This window comes from Melopsittacus undulatus, chromosome 12, assembly GCF_012275295.1.
Source record: "Melopsittacus undulatus isolate bMelUnd1 chromosome 12, bMelUnd1.mat.Z, whole genome shotgun sequence".
In the NCBI taxonomy this organism is placed as follows: domain Eukaryota; kingdom Metazoa; phylum Chordata; class Aves; order Psittaciformes; family Psittaculidae; genus Melopsittacus; species Melopsittacus undulatus.
Genome location: NC_047538.1, coordinates 9,276,291 through 9,304,213, shown reverse-complemented (window position 1 = coordinate 9,304,213; position 27,923 = coordinate 9,276,291). Strand labels below are relative to the sequence as shown.

The following is a 27,923-nucleotide window of genomic DNA, read 5'->3' as shown; positions in this document are numbered from 1 at the left end:
GCCTCCCCCTGTAGAAAAAGGAGAGGGATGGAGGTGGCTGGGCCACTCTTGGGTTAAAAACTGCCCAAAACACCATTATCTTACAAAAGTAGAAGGGCTCATTTATTTATGGTCTTTCCAAAGGGGGCAGAACACGGGCTGGGGGCCCTTTGCTGCTGGGGAGCCTCAGCCACAGGTGCCACCAGGGGCATCACTGGGATGGTGGCCACCAGACACCATTCCCCATCTCCTTCCCACACCAGTTCTCACTGGACCCTGTGGCCTTTCGGGATGTCCCATGTAGTGACTGGGGCCACGGGGCCCTCTAACCAGGGTGATGTGGGGCTGGAAGGGGATCTGCTGTGTGGATGCTGTTCACTGTGGGGACCATGAGCGCACTGATAAATGGGCTTTTGGGGTGGGTTTTCCCTTCTCTAAGCGGCTCCAGGTCACAGCCCAATGTGGACCATGGCTACAGGTAGGCTGAGAACGTGCTGCACTCCTCACCCCAAGGGCCAGAACCCCTGGAGGGGTGCAGCAGCCCCTGACATGCAGCTCTAGGAGCTCAAGGGAAATGGGGTGATTTGAGGAGCCCCTTGAGGTTTGGGTTCCCTGGTGGCAGCTCTGCCCACCCCGGACAAGGAGGACACCCTGCCCACTCCAGCTGCATGGTGATGGATGTGCTGCTCCTGCCACAACAAGTCCTTCACAAACACCTCCTCCAGCCTTTCCATGGAGAAGGAAGTGGATCCTCCTGGGAAAAACCATCCCAAGCCTCCAGTCCTTGATGCTCTCGGAGGCTGAGGGAGAGGCTCTGCAAGCAGGGGCTCTGCAGGAAGCTGGTGCAGGGTATCCCAGACCATTCCTGGGTGCCGGGGCCTCCAGTGGGTTCTGCACACGTCCAACCAACAGACACCATGAGTAAGAAAAAGGAAAGCACCTGGTTCCTGCTGGGGGAGAGCGGGACCCCCACCACCCCCTACCACTTGAGGAAGTCCCTCACGCGGCTCCATAGCTTGGTGATCCAGAGGTTGACCCCCAGGTCGGTCAGGTACTGGATTTCGGGCGTCAGCATCTTGCGGCACAGCTTCTGGTGCTTCTTGTTGATCTTCTTCTTCAAGTTGTAGCCCAGGATGGACTTCTCCCCCAGCGGCTGCCAGGGTTGCATGGAGGACTCCTGGATGGCACTGGCATCCACAGGGTGTCCCCCATCGATGCAGATGCTCTTCATCTTCTCATTCTCCCGCTGCAGCTCAGCCACGTCCTTGGCCATCCGCTCCCTCCCGTAGGCCTCCACTTTACGCCAGAAGGTGGCATTAAAATAGCGGTAGAGCTTGGCGTCAATGAGGTTCCAGGAGGTGGCCTTCTCATAGAGCTCAGGTGTCAGCCGGGACACATTGGAGCCCTTGCGGGCATTGAGCTTGAAGTAGAGGACATCCTCCAGCTGCCAGCACAGCAGCTCCTTCAGCAGCACCAGCGACTCGTCAAAGTACTCGAGCAACATGACAAGGTGGAAGCGTTGATCTATCTCCTGGATGTGCTCCTCCACCAGCGGGCTGGCGGCGTTCATGTTGTTGTCGTAGCCCAAGTCGAAGAAGAGGAGGTTTTGGAGGTAGTGAGCATTGAACCCATTGGGGTCATAGTAGTGCCATGGGTCCCGGAGGAACTCCGCCAGCTTGTCGTCCCCGCTCAGCTTCCAGGTGAGGGGAATGACGCGCCCGAAGTAGTGGAAGGAGGACTCAAAGAGGTAGGCAGGGTCCCGCAGCACCGTCACGAACATGGTGTCAGCCGGCAGGAGCTTGCGCACCTCCTCGTAGTGGAAGCGCATGTGGTTGCAGATGATGTTGAAGCAGGCACCGGGCCGGTAGTGCTGCACTTGGCTGCGCTCGAAGAACGAGGGGTAGTAGAAGTCGTTGCGGCCGTTGGGGAAGGCGAACTTGAGGCGGTGCTTCTCTCCGAAGCGGAAGAGGATGTTGAGGATGGTGCTGCTGGCTGTCTTGTGTGTCTTCATGAACATGATGTTCACCTTGGGCACGCAGTGCTGGCCCAACACGCTGCCTGTGCCGTTGGCCGCTGCAGCCGGAGCCTTGCCGGGGGCTGCGGAGGAGGTGCAGGAGGAGGAGATGGGGATCCTGGTGGGGAAGAGATGGGACAAAGTGAGAGGGCAGCTGGACCAACATGGCTCGGCCACAACCAAGGCTCAGGCGTGTTCCTTCCTGGAGCAGCTGGAGCACGGAAGGGTGCTCAGCCTGGGGATGGGTGCTCACCCCCAACACCCATTAGGATCCCCAGTGCAGAGGAGGTTGGGTTTGGGCAGAGCCCCCTGTACCCCACACCATCCCCAGAGCTCCTTATGCACTGCTGAGCCACCAAACAAGCTCACCCACCCCTGGACAACCCCAGTCACTGAGGATGGGCTGCGGTGGGAGTCAGACTCCACCAGCATCAGCACAGCTGAGCAGAGGGTCCCCATCCTTCCCCATGGGCATGGCTGCAGTGGCCCTGGTGATGTTGAGATGTGCATCAAGACAAGCTCTCCATGGCCATAACTCCATGGACAGGAGCTATTAACATTCTTGTGAGGTCTGGAAGCTGCCCACCCTTTGTAGGAGCTGTGGAGGATCCAGCATCCCAGTGAAGAGGGGAATAATCCCCATGCCCAGCTCCACAGACGAGCACTGGGAACACCATGTGTGTTACCTGAGCTGTCTGGGGCAGGGACCAGAGCCCTCCATGGGTGACTCTGGACACTGTTAATGAAGGTGCAAAGCTGATTCCTGATAACGATCCCATTGGGCAGCATGGGCAGCAGCTCATGCAACACCCACAGGTGGATCCTGGGGATAAGCTTAGAGGTAAATTCAATGCCAGGAGCTGAGTTTCACCAGGCAACAGAGAGCTTTGAACCTCTCCATGTCCATTGCTCTGCGTGACAGTGTGCATGTGGCAGCCCTCTGGTAACTCCTTAAGGACAAGCCCTCAGTGATAAGCACCCAAGTAATTACTCCCCTCTGCCTGCTGCTCCTGACTGCTGGGGAGTGTCCTTGTGATGCTTTTCCTTTTCCCAGGGGACACAAAGCTGTGGTGGGGTGTGAGTTCCTGCACCTCCTCATCCCACCATCACCCAGGGTGTGTGTATGGATACACCCATCTCCATCCTGCCCCAAAGTGATCACCCTCCGCCCCCCGCAGAGCTGGGGTTCTCCTTCACCAACTCATGGGGTGCAGACACCAGCACGAGGTTGTAGGAAGGGGATGTCTTGGTGTGACGCCATCGGAGCCTGGAAAGCCCCAGGATTTTCACAAGCTTTCCAGGGCTTGAAAGCTCTGGTTGGGTATGAAACAGGGTGGCCAAGCTGCCGGGGCACTCACTCTGCCATGCTGACTTGCAGTGGAGGGACAGCATAGGAGTAGAGCAGCAGCATGAAGCTGGTCAGGAGGGTCCCCAGGACGAGCCCCTTGCACATGGACCTCCAGTGCTTCCCATGGTGCAGCATCCTGGTCACCTGCAGGAGAGGAGAGCTGTTAGCACCGGGAGATGAGGAAGGTGGGACAGAGGGAGCTCAACGCACATGCCCTGGGAAGCATCTCACTGTGCTTTTTGGCCCTGGCACTGCCAACATTGAGGTGAGGCAGCACCAGGCGTGTCCCCACTGCTGGCACCGCTTCATGGCCAAGGAGCAGCAGCTCTGCCCAACCTGAGCAACCTTTGCCCTCCTGGATGAAACCCAATGGTCTGGGCTAGAACCAGGGGGAAGGAAGGAGCTGCCATGGGGCAGAATGAGAGCACGGAAACACCATGGACATGGGCAGGATCTTTCCAAGGACACTGGGATCCCTTTTCCCAAGGAAACCTTCAGCTGGATCAGGAGCTCCATCAGCTCATGGGTGGATGCTGCTCTGTGCACACAGCGCAGGCATGAGGGAGGTCCTGGAGCCTTCGGCAGCACTGAGGGCAATGTTCAGCCTCGGGTGTCTCCATATGGGGACAAGGGGGACCCAGGGAAGGATGTCACCTCCCTGAGCTAGTGCACATTACGTACGTGTGCATGCAGCAGGGCATGCACACAGCCAGAGGGCACATGCACACAAACACCCATGCACATATGTGCATGTGGAGACGCATGTATTCATACACACTGGGACACAGACACATATTGTGTGTGCACACACAGGTACATACATGCATCTCTGTGTGTTCATGCATCCACATGCATGCAGATACACATGCACACATGTATGCACTCATGAATGTCCCCTAAGAACACAGACACCCTTATGCATGCACACCCATGCACACACCCAGGGATACACACACACATACATGCACATCCATGCACACCCAAGGACACACACGCACACGTAAATGCACACACACACAAATACATGCACACCCATGCACACACCCCCATACATGCACACACACCCCATACATGCACACCCATGCACACACACCCCCCCATACATGCACACCCATGCATATACACACACACACCCTCATGCACACCCATGCACACACAAGGGCACACACACACACCCTCATGCACACACACATCCATGCACACCCATGCACACCCAAGGACACACACACACATACATGCACACACACACACATACATGCACACACACACCCCCATACGTACACACCCATGCACACACAAGGGCACACACACGGAGCCCCGTGCCCACCTCTATTCCCCCCCCCCGGCACCGCCGGGGACACGGGTGGGGGGGCTGGGGCCGCTCGGCTCTCCCGCGGCCGCAGTGCTGCAGGGTGTCCTCTGCGGCAGGACACGGGGACGAACCACCGTGACCGCGGCCCCGGGGCTGCCACCGGAGCCCGGGAGCACCCCCCGAGCTGGGGCAAAGCCCCGCAGCCCCGTTCCATCCATGGGCTTGGAGCTGGCTGGGGTTCAGCGTCCATCCCAACCCCAACCATTCCATGATTCTCCGACTGAGCGGCAGCAGCATCTCCTCAGCCCCGGCTCTTTCCTCCCTCCTCTGCAGCAAAGCACCCCTCTGTTTTCCCCGCTGCCCCCCAAGCAGGCGGGTTACCTGGTGCTGGGAATGCTGCTGGGACACGCGGAGCCCGGGCGGCTGCTCCCCCTGCACCCCCCCCCCCCCCCCCCCCCCCCCCGGCGCCTCGGGTGCTGAGATTTCCAGCTCGATGAATAATGAATGGAAAGTGCAACCGGAGCCCAGGCTGCGGCCGGGCGCGGGGCACAGCTCGTCCTGGCACCCGGTGCGGCAGCGGGGGCACCGGCGGAGTGGGGGCATCCCAAAAGCCCACCCAAGCGCTGCGCTGCAGCAGGGACGGGGTCAGGCAGCGCTGGCTGCATTCAGCCTCATCCTGCCCGGTGTGTGGGACCGGTGGCAGGCACAGCACGGCACAGATGGGACACAGCGGGTGTTTAGCAGAGCCACATGGGAGAGGGTGGCCCTGACCCTTACCCCAGCCCGGGTGTAAGGACCTGAGGGTCTCACATACCCGGGAGCAGCCAGAGTTTGGTCTTGCCCACGGTTACCATCCACAGAGGAAAAAGATGCTGATGGGAGCCAGGCAGTGCCAGTGGGGACATCCACCAGTACCAGAGTGAAGCTGCATCCCGCTGGCTCACAGGCTGCCCTTGTCACCACAGCAGTACTGATCCCATGGAAGCAAACCAGCTCCATGAGCCCTGTGGGGGTCCCGCTATCCCCCTGGAGCAGCACGGAACCCCATCCCTGTGCACTGGGATGCTGGGAGGATGGAGCTCCACCCTGGCTGTCTCCCTGGGGTGGCTCTGGCAAACAGTTCCCAACCCAGCTCCTCTATTGACTTTGCCTTCAATGAGTGGCTTAATTATTAATAGCTTGCTGAGAGAAATGTGGTGACCGAGGCGCTCTCCTGGGGGCTGCCATTAGTGCTGGGCAGCTGCAGCACCAGCTCCCAGCTGCCTGCTCGAAATTCCCAGCCGGAGCACACGGCAGTACCGGCCATTTCCCCACAGGTCACCCCCAGCACAGCCCAGGCCACGCAGCTCTGCAGCTCCATCCCCACATCCCAGCAGCTCCTCTGGTCCTTGGGGACATGCCGGAGCCTTCTTTAGGGTTTTCACTATAGGCGTCATCTCCTTTACATCCAACCGCTATAGCTGCTGTCCAAATTCCCCTGCCTCTTGCTCCTCTGGCCCTACAAGCCCGTGGAAACGGTCCTCATCCCACAACCCCAACTTTATGCAGACACGATGCTTCCTACCCCCCTTGCACAGCCCTCATGAGTACAAACATCAATCCCCACACTCCCCTCACACCCTGCCCCACAGATCTGCCCCTTGGCATCACCTTTTCCTCTGCTTGAGCTGCTCTCTGCGAGCCCTCCCTTTCCTCTCCTGGGCTGGCCAGGGCGCAGGGGGAGCGGGTGGCACGGGGCAAGGGTGCCGATGCTGCTCCGACATGGAATAAGCTCTTCCCGGCAGCTCCCCGCAAACGCTGGCTGGTCTGAAGCCTCCCCACTATCCGTAGTGCTTACGGCATCTCCTGGGGCCTGGCCCCGTGTTCACCGGCCTGGGGAAGGGGGAGAAGAGGCAGCGATGAGGGGCGCTGCGGGAGGGACACGGGGCTGCGGCCGGGCACTGCCCGGCTCCCCCGGCACGGCCGGGCCAGCCCCTGGGTCCCCGCGGCCAGCCCGAGCCTCCTGCTCCCCACCCACCGCCGCGGCACAGAGGAGGCATTGAGCCGCTGCCGAGCAGAACAACGGCGACGTTTGTCTCCATCTGCGCCAGCGGCCTCAACGGGGACATTGTCACCGGCAGCACCCAGCCCGGCATGGCCCTGCGCTGGCAGCCGGGGTGCCGCCGGCAGGGGGGCGACAATGGCTGTTCGGTGGCACCCGGCTCCTCGCCTCTTGCTGTGTCCGTGTCCCATGGCTGCTGTCAGCTCCCACCACCACAGCTCACCTGCAGGTGGGGGGCTCGGCCCCACAGCCCCGTCCCTGCCGCCCTCGGGTGCCCGGCCAGCACTGCGCCAGCCCCTCTTTATCCTCCCTCCCGCAGGCTCCCTGCCCTCCCTCCCCGCGCCCTCCCTATCTAAAGAGCTTTTACGGCCTTCGAGGCAGCGACATTTACGCTCCCTGAACCCAACCCGTGCACTAACTGGGAAGCCACTGTGCTGCCACCAGCCTTACACCCACTGCTGCTCCCACTGCGCTGTGCTTACAATCTGGGGGCACCCAAACCCCACTTGTGGGGGGCTCAGAGCCTGCTCAGCTGCTGAAGACACAGCCCCATGGACTGCATCACCCCACGGTGGCGCAGGAAAGGGGCCAGTGTGCTCCCAGACCTGTCCTCAGCACTTCCCACTCCTGATCCTCACCTGAGTCACCAGGATGGAGGGGTTTGGGTTTGCTGAGCCCCAGGGCAGCTCTTGCTCCATTGCAGCAGTGGTCACATCCTGCTCTGCCTTAGTGCGACTGGTTCCAACCCTGGGGTCAACCTGTACAATCCCCAGGGAGACCCAGCCCTGCTGGGGCATAGGAGGAGCCAGAATGTCCCCTGTCATGGCAAGATAAGGCACAAGGAGCTGCCAGCACCCTGCAGGAGCTGGCGTGGCCCTGCTCCCCTGGGATCACCCCCCGGCTGTGCAGGAGGGATCTGACAGCAGAGGGGAAAGGGCAGCTCTGTGCAGGGCAGAGAGCACAGGCAGCGCTGGGATGTGCCCTGGTGGAGCAGGGGCTGCTGTGGGACAGGAACAGGAGACTTGTCCCGAGTGTGTCCGAGCTCATGGCCTCCTCCAGCCCTTGTTTGATGCATTTCCAGTTGCATCCAGCCCTGACTGGGATCATGCCAGGGATTTCTCCTCCCAGGCCCATCTGTCACAGGCCACGACATCAGATTAAATATCAGCCCTGGCTCTTCTGGCCCTTTCTATCCCCTCACCTGGAAACAGCAGCGCAGGGGCAAGGAACCAACCCACAGCCTCTCTACAGGGCATCTCTCCATTCCAGGGTCCCCCTTTGTTTTGGGAATGCTGCCACAAAGAATTCCCACCCGGAAAAGGGCTGCAGTATGTGGAAGGGAAGCTGGTGAACCCAGGATGTGGCATAGACGAGCTGGGAGCTGGGACACCCCATCTGCAGCACCCATCCCCAGGAGGCCTCACCCCTGTCCCCCACCCACCTGGGAGAGGGCAGAGCGGATCCCCCCCGGCGTGGGGTACAAGCGAAGTGCTCACGCTGGGAAGCAGGGCTGGAGCTGGGGATCCCGAGGGATGCGGTGAGGAGCCAGGCAGTGGCACAGGGCTTGGCCCTGGACACGCACTGTCCAGGGCAGTGTCACACGGAACTGTCACAGGGAGAAGGTGTCATCAGGGTGGGAAAAATGGGAACCAGTGCCTACCCGGGTGGTGTGACCGGTCCTTGGCCTCTGCTGGCCCAGCACCCTGAAGCCAGCACCCACCCCGGCACCACGCCTCTGAGTGCTGCGGGTGCTGTGGGTGCTGCGGGTGCCTGTGGGTGCTGTGGGTGCTGCAGTGCCTGTGGGTGCTGTGGGTGCTGTAGGTGCTGTGGGTGCCTGGGGCTCCGGTGCGGTTGGGAAGCTCCACTCAAGGTCTCCTGGCCTATGGTGGGAGCCTGGCTCCAGGTGCAGCTTCCCAAGAGCTCCCCCCATGCGGTGGGCACCCCCAACCCCCCTTTTCCAAGAGGTGAAATAAGGGAAGGGGAAAAACAAGGGGAAAAAATAGAAACAGCAAAATGTTCTCAAGTCCTAAAGGGGGCGGGGGGGAAGAAATTAAAATAAAAGGGAAAGGAAAATGCAAAAAAAGAGAAATAAAAAAGAAAAAAGAAAGAAGAGTAAAAGAAAAATAAAAAAATAAAAAAGAAAAAAAGGAAGAAGGAAAAGGAAAAGGAAAAAAGATGAAAAAAGAAAAAATAAAAGGAAAAAGGAAAAAGAGAAAAGGGAAAAGGTGAAAAAAAAATTAAAAACGAAAAAAGAAAAATTAAAAAACCAGAACACGCAAAACCAGAACCAGGCCTCGATGGAGGCTGCAGGAAGGACAGGGCAGGAGGAGCAGGGCACACAAACGGCCTCTGCCGTGGATGTGTCCATGGCCACGTCCCTGCCCCCGGCAGCACCATGAGGGGCAGGGCCGGCCCCGGGGCTGGAGCGAGCCAATCCCCACAGAATTCCTGCGGGATGAGGCAGGCCCCGGCGCTGCCGCACACAAGGGTCCCCATGGAGCCCCGCAGCCGTAACGCCCTCAGGCACCACGACCCAGCTCACCGAGCCCACCGCAGCCCCACAGCACATCGGGGCACCCCTTTCCCACCCCGCGGAGGACCCAGGGAAGGGGGATCCTGCCCCATGGCCGCTGCCCCGCTCCCGGCATTACCCTGCGGCCGTGCCCTGGGCGGCCATGAGCAGGCCTCAACCTGCGAGCAGGCCTCAGGAAGGGAATGTGTGAGGAGGGGGAGTCGGGGAGAAAAACATGGATTTAGGGGAAAAGGGGGGTATAATGGTGCTGATGGTGGCTGCTGCCACCCCCCAGTGTGTTCTGCAGGGACCCCTTCCACTGCAGCAGCTGCTCCAAGCCCCTGTGTCCAACCTGGCCTTGAACACTGCCAGGGATGGGGCAGCCACAGCTCCTCTGGGCACCGTGCCAGGCCCTGGCCATGGCGTCCCCATCCATGGCTGTGGTGCTTCCCGGGTCACTTTGTGCCATCACCTCCACCCTGGCACCGGGTACCAGTGATGAGAACCTGGCTCCATCTTCACAGCCCCCCCTCGGCCGTTTACTCCATTGCTGGGATCCCACTCAGCACCCTCTCCTCCAGCCCCAGTCCCTGCTGGACATGCTCCAGTGTCCCGCAGGCACCGTGTCCCTTGCTGGACACAGCACCCCATGAGCGGCCTCACCAGTGCCGAGGGGCAGGATGCCCTCTTCAACCTCCTCCATCTCCTCCTCATGCTCCACTGGCTGTGCTTGCCCCCAGGGCATTTTCCCTATGGAAAGCCCCAGGCCCTTCCCTACAGAGCTGCTCTTCAGCCTGGTGCTCCCCATGGGCAGGACCTGGTTGAATGAATGGGCTTGCGTTGAGCTGAGCACACAGCCGGAATAGAGCAAACCCTTCCCAAACCTGCTGCTGGGAGCAAGGATGGGCAAAGGGTGACGAGGAGCAAGGTCACAGCCATGGTGCCCAGGCTCTGTCTCTTCAGCCCCATGCAGGATGAGGAGCCTCCTCCAGCCCCATACGTGCATGGGGCAGAGCACAGGATGCAGAGCGGACCCACTACAGCCAGGAGGCACGAGACAGCACTGGGTGTCACCTGCTTTATGACAACTAAAAAGCCAAGAGGGTGGCTCCAGGATGGGCTCCTCTCCACCGGGGGCTGTGCCAATCAAAAAGGAACAATCCCAAAGGGGCCTGCAAGAGCCTGGAGCTCTCCTTGGCCTCCTCCTCACTCACCCCCGTGTGAGTCAGGAAGCAGAGGTGGCACTGGCATGAGGGGCCAGTGACACTGATGCCATAGTCCAAGGCAGGATGGGCAGCACTGGGAAAGGCACAGCAGGAGATTTATTTACAAAGGGGAAATGGTTTCATTCTGTGTTCCTGTCCCAGGATCAAAGCTGAGGGTTCTGCAGCCGAGGACAAGGGTGTGCACAGGGCACAGCTCCGTCACGCCTGCCGTGCCTTCTTGCTTTTCTTCTTCTGCTCCTTGACAGCAGCATCGTGGGCTTTCCTCTTCGCAGCGAGTTTGTTGGCCTGTGGAGACCCCCCCGAGAGGCACAGTCAGAGCCATCTGCAGCCCTCGAGGGCAGCTCTGCCCCCCGGCTGTGCGTGGGGAGATGGACACTTGTGCTGCAGGCAGCTGGGTCGCTGCCCTCATCGGCTGCAGGAGAGCAGGAGCAGCCCAGAGCTGGCCCAAGGTGGGACAGACCTGGCTTTAGTGATCCATCAGCAAGAGCCCATTTGGGAAGAGGCAAAGGTGCTGGGCCCACAACAGCCCTATGCTCCTACCTCTCGGATTTTCCTCTTCTTGCCAAACATGATCTTCTTGTAGAGGTATTTCTCCCTCTTTTTCATCATCATGATGGCCAGGCGCTTCTCCTCGCTCTGCTGCTCCTGCTCCAGGCGCTGCTTGTCCTCCAGCCGCACCTTCCCAGCTGTCACTGTCACCGGCAGCGCCTGCAGGAGCCGGAGCTCAGCACCCACCGCCCTCCCCAGGGACACACGGAGCACCCTCCACAGCTGGCAGCAGGTCCTGAGCAGGGACAGGGGGCCAGGACCCAGCAGTGCAGTGGCTGCAGGAGCAGCACAGCCGCAGCAGTGACAGCTCTGTACCTTGTTGCCCTGAGTCTTCTGCTCTTCCAGCTTCTTTAATTTTATCTCCTCTTCCTTTTCAGACTCATCTTCCTCCTCCTCCTCTTTATCGTTGTCCTCCTCTTCCTCCTCTTCTTCCTCCTCACTCTCTTCATCTACAGACAGAGCACTGTTATCAACAACAGAGCAACAAGGCGTGGCTCCGGAGCAGGTCCAGCCCTGCTCAACTCCCCAGCTCCTGATCCCAGAGCCAGGCCTCACCTGGCTCCTCTCCCCTCTGCATCGCCAGCAGCTTCAGCTTCTCAGGAGGGATGTAGTCTCCCTCCTGCTCCGTCACGAAGGGCGAGAGGTGGGGGGGCAGCAGCACCCCAGGGAAGTAGTCGGCCACAGGGAGGCACAGCTTGGCATTGACCGAGTCGAAGACCCACTGAGGCTGCAGGTAGTACCTGTGAAGCAGAGGGACTCAGGCTCTGGTGCTCATGGGCTAGAGGGGAGCGTAGCACAGCTCTGGTGCCTCACCAACCTGCCAACAACCTGCTGCTGCACCTGGGGCCGGTCAACGATCTGGTGGGTGATGGATGGGTCGCTCACATCGTAGGTGGCCCCGATGCACAAGGACTTGTCCCAGGAGACTTGGCCACCAAAGCACCTGCCAGCAAAGCCCACGGAGGGGTCAGGCAGACAGGGGGGGTCCACAGGGTCCCCTCGCCTGCAGGAGGTCAGGCAGATCAGCCCCCAAGCCCTGATGGAGGGGCAGCACCGAGGCACAGCACGTACCGGATGACAAAGGCCAGTGCCTCCCGAGGCACCTCCCTGTTGAGAAAGAAGCGCAGCCCCTCAAAGAGCTTCTTGTGCTTCTCCAGGGCCTCCTGCTCCTTCTTCCTTGCATCCATCTGCTCTGCAGTCTCCTGCTCAGAGCAAAGTATTCAGCCTCCTCCCCAAGCCCAGCCCCTGCCAAGCCCCTCTCTGCATGGTGCCAGCCCCACTGTGCTCCCAGTCCCTCCCAGCACCACACCAGCCCCTGCCCAGGCACAAAACCTACCCCAGGCAGGACCCCCCAAGGCCAGGGCTGAGCCCCACCACCAGGCTCTTACCCCCTCCACTGGGAACTCATCCAGCTCCACCTCCTCCTCATGGGTTGGTGCCACCACCCGGGCCAGGGTGGAGCTCAGAGCCGACAGCTTCTGCAGTGGGAGATGAGGAAGGTCAGGCCCAGACAGGGCTTCGGGATGGGAAAAGGGGCAGCCTCATGGAGGAAGGAGCTTCTTGGACCAAGAGGTCACAAGACTGGAGAAATATTCAACCTCCTTCATGTACTGTCCCCCCCCAAGTCCCTCACCACGCAGAATGGATGCCAAGCACAGCTTCTCCCTTGTCCAACAAAGAGTTTGAGACCAGCCTCCTCCACCACAGAAGGGTCTGGCTCTGCTCCTCAGTCCCTACACACCGAGTGCCCCACAACAGGAGGAGGTGTGGGGTCAGGACACCAAGAGCACGCAGGATCCTCCCATGGAGCACGGTGACAGCAGTGTCCCTCACCTCCAGGTAGCTCTCCGAATCCATGGCGTATTCCTTGCCCTCTGCAGGCGTCAGCTCAATATCAGCCTGGCCATCGATCTGGGGGGAGAAACAGGATGTGAGGAGGCAGCTCCCAAATCCCAGAGACCCCAAACACCCCCTGACCCTCCAGCACAGCCCTGCTTCCCAGCATCCCAAGCCGGGAGCAGCCGGTGCCTCACCTTGGGTGGGTAGAGCAGGTTGAGGGACTGGTAGAGGCGGAAGTTGACGAAGCCCAGGAGCGTGGTGTAGAACTCGGTGAAGGTGGCCATCACCCGGTAATCCACATCTGTGGGGTGCTGCAGTCACAGCAAGGGTGAGGACACAGGGACAAACTCCAGGAAGGGAGAACTAATGTTGCCTGGGCAGGACGTGGGCTGGCCAAGGAGATGCTGCAGGGCGAGCTGTAGCGGTGAACCCAGCAGGGGCCAAAAACCTGGGAAGCCTCAACCCAACTGTGCCAAACCCAGGGGTGAAATGAAAGGGTCCTGACTGGGAAGAGGGAATAGCTTTAACCTGCCCGAGGGGAGACTGAGCTGAGCTCTTAGGCAGAAGCTGTTCCCTGTGAGGGTGCTGAGGTGCTGGCACAGGGTGCCCAGAGAAGCTGTGGCTGCCCCATCCCTGGCAGTGTTCAAGGCCAGGTTGGACACAGGGGCTTGGAGCAGCTGCTCCAGTGGAAGGGGTCCCTGCCCGTGGCAGGGGTTGGAGCTGGATGAGCTTTAAGGTTCCTTCAACCCAAACCAGGCTGGGATGACTCCGTGATACGATCTTGGCAAGGTGCAGCACAGCGATGAGCCTGACTCGGCTCCTCACTAAGTGGTACCAGCCTCATTCCTCAGGTTAATCTTTAATTGCTGATTAAGGCATATTTGGTAACTAACAAGAGAAAACAAGGAACTGGGGAGGCTGGTACAGCCAGGCACGGGAACAGTCAGTCTGCAGGGCCGTGCCCCACCAAGTACCCTAGGGCCCTTTCTGGGTTCCACAGCATGAGAGCCATAGGACGGTCCCTCAGCTGTCCTTGGGAAGGACTTCAGCAGCTCCTGTTGTGTCTGATGAGGGGTGATGGGTTTGAACTGAAAGAGGAGATTCAGGCTGGACATGAGGAAGGCATTTTTCACCATGAGGGCCATGAAACACTGGCACAGGTTGCCCAGAAAGGTGGTGGATGCCTCATCCCTGCTGACATTCCAGGCCAGGTTCTGAGCAACCTGGTCTAGTTGAAGATGTCCCTGCTCATTGCAGGGGGCTGGACTAGATGAGCTTTGGGGGATCCCCTCCAAGCCAAACTGTGAATCTATTCTAACCCTTCCCCATCCCAGGGAAGGCAGCAGTGCGGCAGCAGCAGCACGGGTCCCACACAGATCCTGCCTTGTTCCCCTCTAGTACTCACATCATGGGCAAACGTGTAAGGAGTGATCCATGTGATGGGCTGCCCCAGCACCTCGGCCTGGTAGTAGATGCCCTTGATGGAGAGGAAGACCTGGCAGGGAATGGAGGGAAGGCTCAGGAGGAGGAAGACCATGGGTGCTCCCTTGTCCCATTCTTGTTAACCCTTCCCATGTCAGTGAGTCATCAGGGAAGCATCAGGCAGCCAAGCAGCACCCATTCCCCAGCTGAAGCACCAGCACAGTGGGCCCAGTGCCATCCAGGGGCACAAGCTCATCACCATCACAAGCGCCAGGGCAGGGGTCTCAGCCCCCCTCCCGCAGCACCCACCTTGCGCAGGGAGCGGGAGGCGATCACGTAGTTGAGGAACTCCACGGCCAGGCGCCGGCAGAGCTGGATGGTCTGGACGTGGCACTTGCCCGTGCGCGGGAAGGTGGAGAACAGGAAGCACATGGAGAGAGCATCGTCCAGGTCCCGCAGCGCGTCCACAAAGGTTGGATACCTGTGCCCGGGCAGGAGGGGGAATCACACAGAGCCATGTCCACCAGGAGCTGCTAGGGCTCGTGGAGACCGTGTAGGATGAGCGAACAGGAACCAAAGTGCATCAGCCTCCTGCACGTCCCACCAAAGTGGTGACCCACAGTGATGGGGTGTCCCTGCTGGGCACTGGGAAGCTCACAGACACCAGCTCCTGGGACTCAGGGCTCTCCAGGGAGGCAGGACAGCAACAGTCCAGTTACTACGTGTTGTCAACAGGTTTTAGAACACCCACAGGCATTGAGTGTTGGGGAACCATGAGCTGGGCTGCACCCCCAGAGTGTGAGCAGCAGCTCAGGGAGGGGATCCTGCCCCTCTGTTGTGCTCTGGGGAGAACCCCCCTGCAGCCCTGATCCAGCTCTGGGGCAGCAGCACAAGAGGGACCTGGAGCTGTTGGAGCAAGTGCAGAGGAGGCCATGGAGCTGCTGCGAGGGCTGGAGCAGCTCTGCTCTGGAGCCAGGCTGAGAGAGCTGGGCTGGGGCAGCCTGGACAAGAGAAGGCTCCTGAAGGAGAGACCTGAGAGCAGCTCCAGTGCCTAAAGGGGCTGCAGGAAACCTGGAGAGGGTCTTGGGACAAGGGCCTGTAGGGACAGGCCAAGGGGAATGGCTTCAACCTGCCAGAACAGGAGAGACTGAGATGAGCTCTTAGGCAAAAGCTGTTCCCTGTGAGGGTGCTGAGGCGCTGGCACAGGGTGCCCACAGAAGCTGTGGCTGCCCCATCCCTGGCAGTGTTCAAGGCCAGGTTGGACACAGGGGCTTGGAGCAGCTGCTCCAGTGGAAGGGGTCCTTGCCCATGGCAGGGGTTGGAGCTGGAAGGTCCCTTCCTACCTAGCCCAGTCTGTGATGCTGAATCCCAGCCTGCACCCACCAGGACCAATGTTCCTGTGTTGCAGCACAACAGCACGGGACACTCCTTGGCCGGATGAAGGCTGCAGGACTCAAGGGCTGCAGTCAGATGGTGAGGTCCCACCACTCCAGCAGTGCTGCAGTCACAGCATCCCCCATCCCGAGCTTGCTGTGGCAGCACCTGCCCCCTGGTGCCATTTCCCTTTCCTCAATCTGCACCAACACAGTGTGGTCCCGGACACCACTGGGACGATGAAGAGACAACGACATTCCTTCCCTGCCACCAAACCCATCAAGTCACCAAGAGCCACCATCCATAAGCACTCCCTCTGAGGAAAACAGTGCCCAGGGAGAGGAGAAGAGCTCTGAGCATCTTCCTGGAGATCTCAGATTCATCTAGGATGGTCGGGCACTCCCTGCTCACTCATGCATCGCTACAGCTAGCTTGCAGCACGCCCTGCCCTTCTCCTCCAGCCCAGAAACACCAGTTTTCATCAGATACACACAGGAAATGGATCCCTAATGAGGGATGGACACAGCGAAGGCTCCACAGCTCCAGGGCAAGATCCTGCCCAGAGGACAGCTCTGTGGGACAGGTCATGCAGCTCACCCACCTCTCCTTCACAATGTGGTCAAGCTTGTAGGTGGGCTTGTTGTCCTTCAGCCGGTCTACGGTGCTCCACTCACTCTTCCCGTATGCCTTCCGGAGCTTCCGCACGAACACCTGTAGGACAGTGGGAATGCTGGGGAGGGTCTGTGGGAGAGGCCGAGGCCCCAGGGATCCCTAGGGGCTCCTGAAGGGAAAGCACCTTGTACTCCCGGAACTTGTTGACAATGGGCTCATGGAGGAGGAATTTGATGTCCTTGAGGAGGTAGAAGGTCCTGGGAGCTGTGGAGCCTTTGTTCACCTTCTTCTTGTGCTTGGGCTCATGGGGGTAGATCCCCTTCAGGATGCAGAGGCGCCTGGGGGTGGTGATAAGGGTGAGACTCGCAGGGTGGTAGCACCCAATGGTGCTGCCACCCCTCGGACACCCAAAACCACAGCACCCTGAGACCTGATGCAGGACACAACACCCGGCTCCCCATGGGGAGGGCTCATAGGGACACCCCACCAGAGGCCCCATCTGCTGCAGGGTCCCGGTTGGATGCTGAGCGCACCTGAAGTCGGGCAGGCTCAGCTGCAACTTCTTCCGTGCCCGGTTGCGGGTGATGTAGTTGGTGGCGGCCCCACGCTCGTACTGCAGAGAGACGGGGAGGAAGTCGGTACAGGGAACCCCACCACCGGGAGGGGGAGCGGAAACCGGCAGGGACACAATAGAGCCAGTGGCACGGCGAGAAGAGGGAGACCCGGCAATGGATGGGGTGGGTGGGGGCACGGGAAGGTACAGGAGGAGATGGGGGACAGGCAACGGACACGGTAGGATACGGAAGTGTACGGGGGGGATGGACGCGGTACGGACACAGCAAGGTACAGGGGGAATGGACACAGTACGGGCACAGGAGGGTACCGGGGGGGGATGGACGCGGTACGGGCACAGCAGGGTACCGGGGGGATGGACACGATACGGGCACAGCAGGGTACGGGGGAATGGATGCGGTACGGACACAGCAAGGTACGGGGGGATGGACGCGGTACGGACACAGGACGGCACCGGGGGGATGGAGGCGGTACGGGCACAGCAGGGTACGGGGGGATGGACGCGGTACGGGCACAGGACGGTACGGGGGGTCCCGGAGCAGGGGGGCTCCGGTGCGGGGAAAGGGGGAGGGTAACCGGTACCTTTTTCTTCTCCACCCCTCCCATGGCCGCGCCGCCGCTGCCGCGTGCTCCCGGAGCGCCGCAGGACCCTGGGCTGCCCGCGCGCTGCCTGCAACCGGGACGCGGGACCCGCGCCCACCGGAGCCGCGCCGGGCTGGGGCAGTGCGGGCGGGGCGGGGGCGGAAGGCGGGAGCGGAGCGGGCAGCGCGGGCAGGCGACGGGACCGCACCGGGCCGCACCGGGGCGGGGCAGGCGCGCCGCGGGCAGCCCGCGCGGGCACGTAGGAGGGGTCCTGCGGCGCGGGGCACGCCGGGGTGTGCGAGGCGAGGCGGGGCGGGGCGGGGCGGGGTGGGGGTGGTCCCCGGTGTAGGCCCCGTGCCCCGGTCTCGCAGTCGCGGCTCCTGCGGGCCCGGCTCCGGAGTCCCTGTGGCTCCTGGGGACCCGCTCGTGGTGGCGGGGGCCGCACGTCCCCGCCCCGGAGGTGAGTGCCCGCAGGGGCCTCGGTGTGCCTGGGGAGCGAGAGCCGAGAGCTTTGGGTTGTGCTGTGCCGCTCCCGGGTGAAGCGGTGGGGACACGGGCGTGCAGAGGGATACGAACGACAGCACAGAGGGGTTGTAACCGACAGCTGCCAGCACAGAGGGGTTGTAACCAATAGCTCCCAGCACAGAGGGGGCTCCTCAGCCCCACTGTCTGCAATGGCATGGGCTGTTTGCCTTGAAACACCCCCAAACCACCAAACAAACCAAAAATGGGGAAAAGGAACAATTCCAAGGTGGAAGGGGTTGATGGAAGAGAGGAGCTGAGGCTCTGCTCTCCCGGGGGTGTTCTCCTGGGCCGATGCTGCTGTGCTGGTGGCACCTGAGCATCACTGAGCAGGTGACGGCTGCTGCAGCAGTTCCGTGTTTGCCCAGTGTCCGGTGTCCCTGCATGGAGCTGGAAGAGATCTGAGGTCCCTTCAGTCCAGACTGATTCTATGCTGGTTTATGCAGTGCTGTGTGGGGCTGTGGGTCATGAGGGTTGGACCTGACCCTGGTGGGTCCCTGGAGCTGCTCTTGTCCCCACTGCAGGTTGCAGCCGCTCTGGGTGCTTCACCCGCCCCTGGGTGCTGTTGGTGCCATGCACCCTCCGGCACCCTCACCCATCCCCACCGCCTTCCAGAGAGCAGCTGCCCCTGGGACATGGGGCACCTCCTGCCCCTGTCGCTGGTGGGACACCCATGGGTGCTCCCTTGGGTCCCCACTGTGTCTGTAAAGGCCAGGCGCCCGGTCCTCAGCCCCCACTGAGTGCAGGGCTTCTGTGGGGCGCAGGAGCGAGTCCCCCCAGCCCAACACCTGCCCTGAGCCTGGGGGTGCCAGCAGCACCCTGGGACCCCACGGCAGGGATTTACCTGGTGGGGTTCAACCCCCCCCGCACCTGCTCCCCTGCTGGGCTGGTTAATCCTTGTTTGCAGTTCCATATGGACAGCGAGTGCCAGCTCCTGAAGGGGATGGAGGGCGCGGGACCACGGGATTCCCAGCCCCATTCCTTGTTGATGACTTTGGCCGGTGGCTCTGACCCAGGCAGGGGTTCAGGTCTCGCTGCCCTGGCGCAGGGCACGGACACCCTGTGCTGACACGGGCTGGGAGTGAAGGGGGGCCGGGAATTCCTTATCTCTGCCCCGCGGGGGTCGGGCTTAATTTCTCTTCGCCTCCAGCCAAAGTTCTTCCCTGTTCCTGCTGACTCGGCTCCAGTGCGCGGAAACAGCCTCTTGTGACACCTCCCTGTCAGCGGCTCCGTCCCGGCTCACCCCGCCGAGCAGTGCTGAGCCATGGCACAGCACCCACTGTCCCGCTGCAGCATGTGGCTGCTCCTGGTGCTGCTGCAGGCTGCGGGCCTGCCTGCCCGCCTCTGCGGTGAGTATGGCCACGGGCACACCCCGCACTCCCTGGGGGCTCCCCCCTGCTGAGCAGGTCCCTGAGGAGTGTGACACGAGCCCCATCGATGCTCCAGCCCTGGCTCTGGGGCCGGGTGAAACCGCTCTGGCGATGGCTTCCCCAGGGCTGAGCTCTGTGAAGTGCCTTACTCCTGTGCCCCATTCTTCCCAGCGCCTGCAGCCCCCAACCACCCATGTCCCTGCGGACAGGGCAGCCCTGGCAGCCCCCGCCAGCCCCATGAGTTACCTCGGGCTCTCCACACTCCTGCCTCATGTCATTTATGTTGTTTATTCCCCATTTCGGGTCAGAGACTTGAGCTCTGGGGACCTGAGGGGGGGTTGCAGAGGGCAGTGTTTGGCTGCTGGATCTCCATCACCACCACAGCCCCACACCACCGGTGCTGGGTGCTGCAGGCGCCCTGGGGCTCTCCTGCCCCACTCACCCTCTGCTCCCTTCCGGGGCCTGTAGAAGCCCCGGGGCAGGAGGCCCTGCAGCGGGCTCTGAGCTCCCGGCTGCTGGCGCTGGCTGCGGACCCTGAGCGGGAGCCTGACCCCAGCGTGTACCTGGCGCTTCGCCTGGCTGGGGAGCACGACCTGCACCGGGAGCAGCAGTACCTGGAGCGGCTGCAGGACGCCTTCCAGCACCGCTATGGCCGGTAGGTCTTGCGGGACACACCGCGTGTCCCCGGGTCACTGCGGGTGTCCCCTGGCCTTTCACTGACACCGAGTCCCTGCAGGAGCCTGCAGGCTGCTGGAGATTCCCGGCACCATGCTGCGGACACCGAGCACAGCACGTACGTGTGTGTCCCACACATGGACAGTCCCCTCTGCTGGCAGGGTGATGAGCACCGGCGCAGTGTAGGGGGGTGATGGGTACCACTGTGCTACAGGGGTGTCAGATACTGGTGTGCTGCAGGGGGGGTGGCTACCAGTGTGCTGCAGGGGGGGTGGTGGGTATTGGTGTGCTGCAGGGGTGGTGGCTACCAGTGTGCTGCAGGGGGGGTGGTGGGTACCAGTGTGCTGCAGGGGCGTGATGGGTACAGGTGTGCTGCAGAGGGTTGATCGGTACCGGTGTGCTGCAGGGGTGATGGATATCAGTGTGCTGCGGGGTTTGATGGGGTGTTTGCAGGAGCACTGATGTGGAGTGGCTGGAGACAGGGCGCCTGGCGCTGTACCTGCTGGGGCTGAGGGCCACGTGTTCCCCACTGGAGCACAAGCTGCTGCGCTCACTGGTGACGTGGCTTAAGTACTACCTGGAGGAGGACTGGGCAGGTGAGAGCAGCCCCATGACGTGACCGCAGTGAGCACCCACCGGGGCACTGGCATGTCCAGCTGCAGTGATACAAGCCCCTGTTCCCAGGCTCCCGGCGGCACGGCCACCCCATCACCAGTTACTACCAGTACAGCCTGGGTGTGCTGGCACTGTGCGTGCAACGCAAGCGGGTGCGGGAGGAGGTGATCCGCCGGCTCCTGGCCGCCGAGCAGCACTCCAAGTTCGGGTACAGTGCTGGCAGTGCCATAGGTAAAGGGTCCGTCGGGATCGGTGGGGTGGTGGCACCCAGGGTGGGTGTGTGGCTGCGTGGTGACATCCTGTCCCCACAGACACAGAGGCAGTGGTAGCGGTGGCCTTCACCTGCCTGGAGCAGGAGCGGCTGGTGGGGCCCACGCTGGCAGCAGAGCTGCGGGCAGCAGTGCATGGGGCGAGGAAGAGGATGGTGGAGGCACAGGGCGAGGATGGCTTCTTTGGCAATGTCTACAGCACTCCCTGGGCCATGCAGGTGGGTGTCCGGTGTGGGGGGACACCAGCATGGGATATGGGTTTGGGACATGGGTGCAGATGTGCACGTGAGCATAGACACAGTGTGAACATCATGAGGTTCAAGAAGGCCAAGTGCAATGTCATGCCTGAGTCAGGGCAATCCCCAGCACAAAGACAGTTAGGGTGGAAATGGGATGGAGCAGCTCTGAGAAGGACGTGGGGTGTTAGGTGATGAGAAGCTCCCTATGACCATGGCAGGGGGTTGGGACTGGGTGAGCTTTAGGATCTTTTCCAGCCTTTCCCTTTCACTCTGTGATCCTATGGCTCTATAAGCAGGGGTATGGGTGCAGATGTGGGTACTGGGGCAGAGGCAGGGGCTGGGTGATCAGTGCTCAGCTCATTGTGGTGCCCACAGCCCAGTGCTCTGAGCCACCTCCCTCCTTGGGATGCTGCCCATCCCCTTCCTCCCTCTGGCTCCAGGTCTTCATCGCCACCAACTCATGTGAGGCACAGGCTCCGTATGGCCGGGCCATGGCGGCGCTGCTGCAGCACGTGGATGCCTTCAGCACTGCCGCCACGCTGGCACAGCTGCTGCCGGTGCTGCACGGCCACTCCTACCTGGACATTGCCTCCATGCACTGCAAGGAGGAGCTGGGTAGGAGCTGGGGGCAGCTGGGGGGGCGCTGGCACCACGGGCACCGCGGTGGTGGCCTGGTGCCCATCAGCACCGCGGTGGCTTCTTGCAGACACGCTGACGCCCATCAGCCCTGAGCCACTGTCGGAGCTGCCAGGGAACAAGACGGTGTGGTTGGTGGTGGAGTGTCCTCTGCCATCGTGTCCTGAGCTCTGGCTCTATGACCACCCGGTACTTGTACCTGCCAGTGCCACCCTCCTGGATGTGCTCAGGGCAGCCACTGAGCAGGGACCCCCCGACTTTACGTACGTGTCCCTCACACCCAGCGTGGCCATGCCCCATGCACCCATCCACGGGCTCATCCACCCGGCAGTGCTGGGGCTGGACCCTCACCCTCATCTCCCCCCCGCCAGGTTTGACACCCAGGACACCCCTCAGGGCCCCTACCTGAGTGGGGTGCTGGGGCTGGAGGCGCAGCAGCAGAAGTGCACGTACTGGCAGCTCCTCACTGCGCCCAGCACCAGCCTGCAGATGGGTGAGTGACACGGGACCCACGGGAGGCAGGGGGTTCCTGGCTGTCCCCACGGCCACTTTCCCACCCGGGGCTGTCCCTCTCTCCACAGGTATTGGTGACTACAGACCCTCCGATGGTGAGACCCTCATCCTGCGCCTCACCGAGTGGTAGAGGATGGGGGTGATGGCAATGAACCGCCTGCCCAGGCTCAGACCCTGCTGTCTCCTGCCTCCTGCTTTCCTGCGCCCGGGTGCCAGCACCCCAGATGTGCCCTGGGGGGGAAAGGGAGAGGAGGGGGCACACAGGGTGCTCTTTGTCCTGTGTGCATGGTGGGACGGAAGTACCCAGAGCAGCAGCTCTGTGCCTGGATGGGGCAGCAGCTGCTGGAGGCAGTATTTGGGATGCCCAGATGTTCATCCCCAGTGAGTCACAGCCCGGGCCATCCTCTGGGCGGGACGCATTGAGCGCCCTCCATCCCCAAGCCCGGTCCGTGCACCGCGGTGCCACCTCCTGGGTGCATCCCAGTCCCGCTCCAGGGATCTGACCCAACCCCAGCCCCTGGGGACGGGGTCGCGGTGACCCCGCCTCGATGGGAGCCGCACCCGGGGGCTGTGACGCGGAGCCGGTGCCCCCGCCCGGGCGGTGCTGACGCGGAGCTGGGGCGGAGCCTCCCTCCCTCCCTCCCGCCATTACCAAACTTTCCGCTCGCCGCTGGCATCGCCCACCTCGCGCATGGCACCAGCGGCTGAGCCCTGACACCGGCGGGCACCGGGAGCGGGGGACCCGAACCGCCCCTAGCAGCACCAGCACCGCCGGGCACGGCGCGGGAGGACGGAGCAGAGCGCAGGGTGGCAGCGGCGGGGAGCGGAGCCGGTGCCCATGTGCCCGCGGTCGCGGCGCGGCGATGAGGCAGCGATGATGACAACCACCGCCGAGGGCACCCGCCGGCCCTGGAAGCCGGACCCGGGGCAGGCGCAGGGCGGCCGGGCCCCGCCGTGGCCGTCGGTGCCGCTGACCCTGACGGTGCTGGCCTGGCTCGGCACCGGCACCACCATGGCCGGCCTCAACAAATGGATCTTCTCTGCGCACGGGTTCCGGTACCCGCTGCTGCTGTCGGCTCTGCACATGCTGTCAGGGGCGGCCGTGGGGCGGGCGCTGGGCTGGGCGCGGGGGCTGTCCCCGCCGGCCCCGCGGCACCGCGCCAGGATCTACCTGCTCAGCATCACCTTCTGCACCAGCGTGGCCTTGGGCAACGTGGGCTTGAGCTCCGTGCAGCTGGACCTGGCGCAGGCGGTGGCTGTCACCACGCCGCTGGTGACGCTGCTGCTGTCGCGGGTGCTGGGGCGCCGGCGGCACCACCCGCTGCAGTACGTGGCATTGGGGCCCGTGTGCGCCGGGGCCGCCTGCGCCATCGCCAGCGGCCACCAGCCCGGCTGCGGGTTCCTGCTGGCTGCTGCCGTGCTCCGCGCCCTCAAGTCCATCCAGCAGAGTAAGTGCAGCCCTCCCGCCCCCTGCCCTGCCCCTCCCCTGTCCTGCCTGTCCCCTGCCTGTTCTCTGCCCTGCCCGACCCCTGCCCGCCCCCGCCCTGCCTGTTCCCTGCCCTGCCTGTCCCCTGCCTGCCCCCTGTCCTGCCCGCATGCCCTCCCCATCAGCCCCCAGGGCACAGGAGTGCTGGTGCTGCTCCCTGGCACAAGTGCTACCTCAACCCTCCGGCACTTTGGTCCCCGGTGCCTCTTTAGCCCTAGTGCCACCCCAGTTCCAGGGCCACCAATTGCCTTCCTGGCCCTGGCATCACTCACTGTCTGCCCTGTTCCTGGTGCCACACCAATGCCACCCTTTCCTACCCTATCCCTGCTATCACTCCAGTTATCACCCTGTGCCATCCTAGTACCATCCTGTCCCTGGTGTCACCCCAGTGTCACCCGTACCCACCATGGTGCCATGACCTGGTGTGACCCTGCTTTGTTGGTGACAAATGCGCTGGTGTCCCTGTGGTTGGCTCCCAGTGACACTGCCCCATGTCCTGGGGGGTGGCAGTGCCATAGCACAGGGATGCCCAAACTGCCCAGTCCTACCCATGGGCTCCCCCAGCACCCACCCTGTGCCCCTTGTCACCCATGGGACATGGTGAGTGGCACTGGGGACACAGTGGGGACAGTGCCTGGCATGATGCAGGGTGAGGAGATGGGCTTGGAAACTGCAGAACAGGACAGGGAAACGGCTCCATCCAACCTGCCCCTGGGGCACCCCTGACCTGGGACACCCCCAGTTCCCCCTTCCTAGTGACTGTGTTCAGCTCTGGGCCCCTCACTGCAAGAGAGACCTTGAGGTGCTGGAGCGGAGCCAGAGAAGGGCAATGAAGCTGGTGCAGGGCCTGGAGCACAAGAGAGATGGGGAACGGCTGAGGGACCTGGGGGTTCAGTCTGGAGGAGAGAAGGCTCAGGGGGGACCTGATGGCTCCCTACAAGTGCCTGACAGGAGGATGGAGCCAGGAGGGGCTGGGCTCTGCTCCCAAGGAACAAGGGATGGGACAAGAGGAAACAGCCTCAAGCTGCACCAGGACAGGTTTAGATGGAGCTGAGGGTGATGATGGAGCACCACAGGGTGCTCAGGCATTGGAACAGGCTGCCCAGGGCAGGGCTGCAGTCACTGTCCCTGCAAGTGTTCACACAGCATGGAGACGAGGCCTCAGTGCCATGGGTTAGGGGTGGCCTTGGCAGGGCTGGGGTAAGGGCTGGACTGGATGAGCTTAAAGGGCTTTTCCAACCTGGCTGGTTCTGTGATTTGGGGCTTGGGCACTAGGGCTCACGTCTGTGGGTGACCCTGTGGGTGCAGGTGTCCCCTGGTGCCATCCCCACTGACTGTCCCGTGTCCCCACAGGTGTCCTGCTGCAGGAGGACCGGTTGGACGCGCTCTCCCTCCTCTGCCTGACGTCTCTGCCCAGCTTCTGCCTGCTCCTGGGGGCTGCGGTGGTGCTGGAAGTGGGGCCCTCCTGGGATGGGGTCTTGCACTACGACAGCACCCTGTGGGGCTGGGTGCTGCTGAGCTGCCTGGGCTCCGTGCTCTACAACCTGGCCACGTCGCGCGTCCTGGCCCTCACGTCTGCACTCACCGTGCACGTGCTGGGCAGCGTCACCGTGGTGGGGAACCTGCTGCTGTCGCGCGTCGTGTTCGGCACCTGCCTGAGCGGGCTCAGCTACACGGGCACCGTGCTGGCGCTGGCCGGGCTGCTCCTGCTCCACCAGCCCCGGCTCCTCACGGGGCGCTGGGCCCGGGCACCGCAGCCATGAGGAGGGACAGCGTGGAGCCGGGCACGGGAGCTGTGGTGGTCGTGGTGCAGTGCACACAGGTGTGCTGAGCTCACCGTGATGGGTGTACACATCTGGTGTGCATGGTGGTGTGTGCATGTGTGTGCTGGTGTGCACAGTGATGTGAGCACATGGATGTGCTGAGCTCACCATGATGGGTGTGCACAGGGGTGTGGTGTGTGAACACATCTGGTGTGCACAGTGGTCTGTGCATGTGTGCTGGTGTGCACAGTGATGTGAGCACGTAGGTGTGCTGAGGTGCATGGTGCTGTGCACAGAGCAGTGCTGGTATGCACAGGTCTGTGTGAACACATCTGATGGTGTGTGAGGCTCTGTGCACATCACAGTACTGTGTGTACATGTGTTTGCTGGTGTGCACAGAGCTGCGTGTACTGGTGAGTGCAGCATGTCTGCTGGGTCCCATGGCTCTGCATGTGCACAGTGCTGTGCACACGGGTTTGCTGAGGTGCTCAGCGCTGTATGCACATGTGCTGGTGTGCACGGCACTGCACGTGTGTGCTGGTGTGCATAGCCCAGTGTGTACATATCCTGGTGTGCTCAGCCCTGTGCACACACAGTTCTGTGTGTGCGAGGTGGCCCATGCAGAGCTCTGTTGATGTGCACAGGCTCTGTGCGCTGCTGTGCGTGCCTGGGGCACACGTGCTGCTGTGCAGCTGTGTGTGTTCCAGCAGGTCTCATGTGTGCTCTGTACATAGGAACGTGTCTGTGTGCATGGCTGGTGTGTGTGAGTGTGTTGCTGTATGTGCAGAGCCTGGTGTGCACGTGGGTAATGTGCACAGACGTGTCCCTGTGCACGGAACATATGTGTGTTGGTGTGCACAGGAACTGTGTGTGCAGATGCACCTCAACATGTACCCGGCTCTGCACAGGCTTGTGTGTGACGGGTACTGGTGGCTCATATCTACATGTGTGTGCCATCGCTCTACATGTGTGTGCCCAGGCTGGGCACATTTGGGGACACGGCTGTGGATACACAGCTCCATGCAGCTGAATGCTGTCACACCGCAGTGTGTGCGCACACATGTATGTCTGTGTGCACATGTGTGTCTGTGTGCACATGTTTGTATGTGTGCACATGTATGTGTGCACACGTGTGTGAGAGTGCTCTGCTGGCTCCGGTACCCCCCGGACTTTGCACATGCGGTTCCTGTAGCTGAGCAAGGTGCCAGGGCCAGGTCCGGGTCCCTCCTTGTCCTCGTCCCCACCGTGTCCTGTGGCCACCCCAGCTCCGGCCCCACCATTCCCGGTTTGCCGAGGCTGGAGCAGCAGAGCGGGAGGGTCACAGCCCAGCAGAGTGCACGGGGATGGCTCAGACCCGCTCGCATCGCTCCGGGACAGCATCCGCCTACCTGTCACTCATCACTTTCGCCCCACAGGTCCATTTGCGTCCAAAAAATGCAGTGCCCGCCCTTGGCTGACGGGCAGCAGAGAGGGGCAAGAACGCCTGGCCCCTGCGCCCACAGCCGAAGAACCAGGAGGGGATACTGCTGCTGCGCCTCTTCAGCGCACAGCTGGCATCGCAACGCTGGCACCCGCCTACCTGTCACTCTTCGCTTTCGCCCCACAGGTCTGTTGGCATCCAGAAAAAATGCAGTGCCCACCCTGGGCTGCCGGGCCCTGCGGCCCTGCTCGGCAGCCCGTACGCCCGGCACCTGCGCCCACAACCGAAGAGCCAGGAGAGCACTACATTGCAGCATCAAAGGATCAGAATCAGAACTCTTCTCCACAACCGAATTGCCTGCGGTCAGAGACGGTGCTGTTAAACGTCAATACACATGTAAGTTTTGAAGTAAAGACACTGCCCTTGATGCCAGAACATAATTTTACTGCTAAAAATTCACTTCAAAGCAGCCTCTGCTGTGAAATCTAATCCTGACCAGTTCTGCAGATATACAATCATTTAAACAGTGCTGCATACCTAGCAGCATGGAGAGATAGTGCTGCCAGTCATCAGCACACACTATTTGCAAAGATGGCACTGCCTTTTTTGTCACAACTAAGTTTTACACCTACATAAGTTATTGGATCGAACCTGTGCTGGAAAACAGGTCTGCCGCCATGCTGTATCCAAGCTTCAGTGTCAGAACTCTGCTCCACATCCGAAATACCTCCAGTGAGAGATGGTGCTGGGAACCATCAGTTAACATGTAATCTTTGAAAAACAGACACTGCCCTTGATGCCACAACTAAATTTTACTACTAAAAGTTCATTGCAAAGCAGCCTGTGCTGTGAATTCAAATCCTGAGATGCTCTGCAGATGTACACACATTTAAACAGTGCTTCATACTTGACTTAGCAGCATGGAGAGATGGTGATGGGAGTCATCCAAACACTCTCAATTTGCAGAGGTGATATTGCCTTTGCTGTCACAAGTACCTTTTAAAGTTACATGAGTTACTTGATGAACCTGTC

General features: G+C 61.6%; 4 protein-coding genes across 7 annotated transcripts; 2 read left to right on the top strand and 2 right to left on the bottom strand.

Moving 5' to 3' along the window:
- Nucleotides 1-103: 103 nt before the first annotated feature.
- On the bottom strand, nt 104-8,253 carry GAL3ST1 (galactose-3-O-sulfotransferase 1). 2 transcript variants are annotated; one of them, XM_031042507.2, is made up of 3 exons: nt 8,136-8,253; nt 3,352-3,485; nt 104-2,111 (listed from the first exon to the last, which is right to left on the bottom strand). In XM_031042507.2, exons 2-3 carry the CDS (start codon nt 3,474-3,476, stop codon nt 959-961), a joined length of 1,278 nt encoding a protein of 425 aa, XP_030898367.2. In that variant the 5' UTR covers nt 3,477-3,485; nt 8,136-8,253; the 3' UTR covers nt 104-958. The 2 variants fall into 2 exon arrangements, with proteins under 2 accessions (XP_030898367.2, XP_005141798.2); XM_005141741.4 differs by lacking the exon at nt 8,136-8,253 and adding an exon at nt 6,304-6,580.
- Nucleotides 8,254-10,506: 2,253 nt separating this feature from the next.
- Nucleotides 10,507-17,516, bottom strand: PES1 (pescadillo ribosomal biogenesis factor 1). The gene is made up of 15 exons (XM_034068542.1): nt 17,384-17,516; nt 16,762-16,841; nt 16,413-16,566; nt 16,218-16,327; nt 14,552-14,723; nt 14,226-14,315; nt 13,015-13,131; nt 12,815-12,892; nt 12,370-12,459; nt 12,053-12,183; nt 11,799-11,924; nt 11,537-11,721; nt 11,297-11,430; nt 10,973-11,140; nt 10,507-10,717 (listed from the first exon to the last, which is right to left on the bottom strand). Exons 1-15 carry the CDS (start codon nt 17,405-17,407, stop codon nt 10,631-10,633), a joined length of 1,746 nt encoding a protein of 581 aa, XP_033924433.1. The 5' UTR covers nt 17,408-17,516; the 3' UTR covers nt 10,507-10,630.
- Nucleotides 17,517-17,700: 184 nt separating this feature from the next.
- On the top strand, nt 17,701-22,394 carry TCN2 (transcobalamin 2). Of its 3 annotated transcripts, XM_034068588.1 has the most exons (11): nt 17,701-17,843; nt 19,056-19,254; nt 19,744-19,930; nt 20,012-20,068; nt 20,404-20,546; nt 20,635-20,796; nt 20,877-21,052; nt 21,514-21,688; nt 21,780-21,972; nt 22,081-22,202; nt 22,291-22,394. In XM_034068588.1, the coding sequence occupies exons 2-11, from the start codon at nt 19,170-19,172 to the stop codon at nt 22,350-22,352; spliced, it is 1,362 nt and encodes a 453-aa protein (XP_033924479.1). In that variant the 5' UTR covers nt 17,701-17,843; nt 19,056-19,169; the 3' UTR covers nt 22,353-22,394. The 3 variants fall into 3 exon arrangements, with proteins under 3 accessions (XP_033924479.1, XP_033924480.1, XP_030898365.2); XM_034068589.1 differs by lacking the exon at nt 20,012-20,068; XM_031042505.2 differs by lacking the exon at nt 17,701-17,843 and having other exon boundaries at nt 17,854-19,254.
- A 440-nt stretch (nt 22,395-22,834) lies between these two features.
- SLC35E4 (solute carrier family 35 member E4) lies at nt 22,835-27,205 on the top strand. The gene is made up of 3 exons (XM_034068549.1): nt 22,835-23,670; nt 25,062-25,530; nt 27,078-27,205. Exons 1-2 carry the CDS (start codon nt 23,061-23,063, stop codon nt 25,469-25,471), a joined length of 1,020 nt encoding a protein of 339 aa, XP_033924440.1. The 5' UTR covers nt 22,835-23,060; the 3' UTR covers nt 25,472-25,530; nt 27,078-27,205.
- Nucleotides 27,206-27,923: the final 718 nt, after the last annotated feature.

Bases quoted from the DNA above. Each gene is read 5' to 3' on its own strand.
- TCN2 (XM_034068588.1), top strand. From the start codon at position 19,170: ATGGCACAGCACCCACTGTCCCGCTGCAGCATGTGGCTGCTCCTGGTG. The intron at 19,931-20,011 runs GTAGGTCTTGCG...GAGTCCCTGCAG, and splicing joins TTCCAGCACCGCTATGGCCG to GAGCCTGCAGGCTGCTGGAG. The intron at 21,689-21,779 runs GTAGGAGCTGGG...GGCTTCTTGCAG, and splicing joins GCACTGCAAGGAGGAGCTGG to ACACGCTGACGCCCATCAGC.
- SLC35E4 (XM_034068549.1), top strand. From the start codon at position 23,061: ATGTGCCCGCGGTCGCGGCGCGGCGATGAGGCAGCGATGATGACAACC. The intron at 23,671-25,061 runs GTAAGTGCAGCC...GTGTCCCCACAG, and splicing joins CCTCAAGTCCATCCAGCAGA to GTGTCCTGCTGCAGGAGGAC.
- GAL3ST1 (XM_031042507.2), bottom strand. From the start codon at position 3,476: ATGCTGCACCATGGGAAGCACTGGAGGTCCATGTGCAAGGGGCTCGTC. The intron at 2,112-3,351 runs GTGAGTGCCCCG...CTTCCCCACCAG, and splicing joins CTGCAAGTCAGCATGGCAGA to GATCCCCATCTCCTCCTCCT.
- PES1 (XM_034068542.1), bottom strand. From the start codon at position 17,407: ATGGGAGGGGTGGAGAAGAAAAAG. The intron at 14,316-14,551 runs GTGGGTGCTGCG...ATTCCCTGCCAG, and splicing joins CCTCCCGCTCCCTGCGCAAG to GTCTTCCTCTCCATCAAGGG. The intron at 11,141-11,296 runs GTACAGAGCTGT...CGGCTCCTGCAG, and splicing joins AGAAGACTCAGGGCAACAAG to GCGCTGCCGGTGACAGTGAC.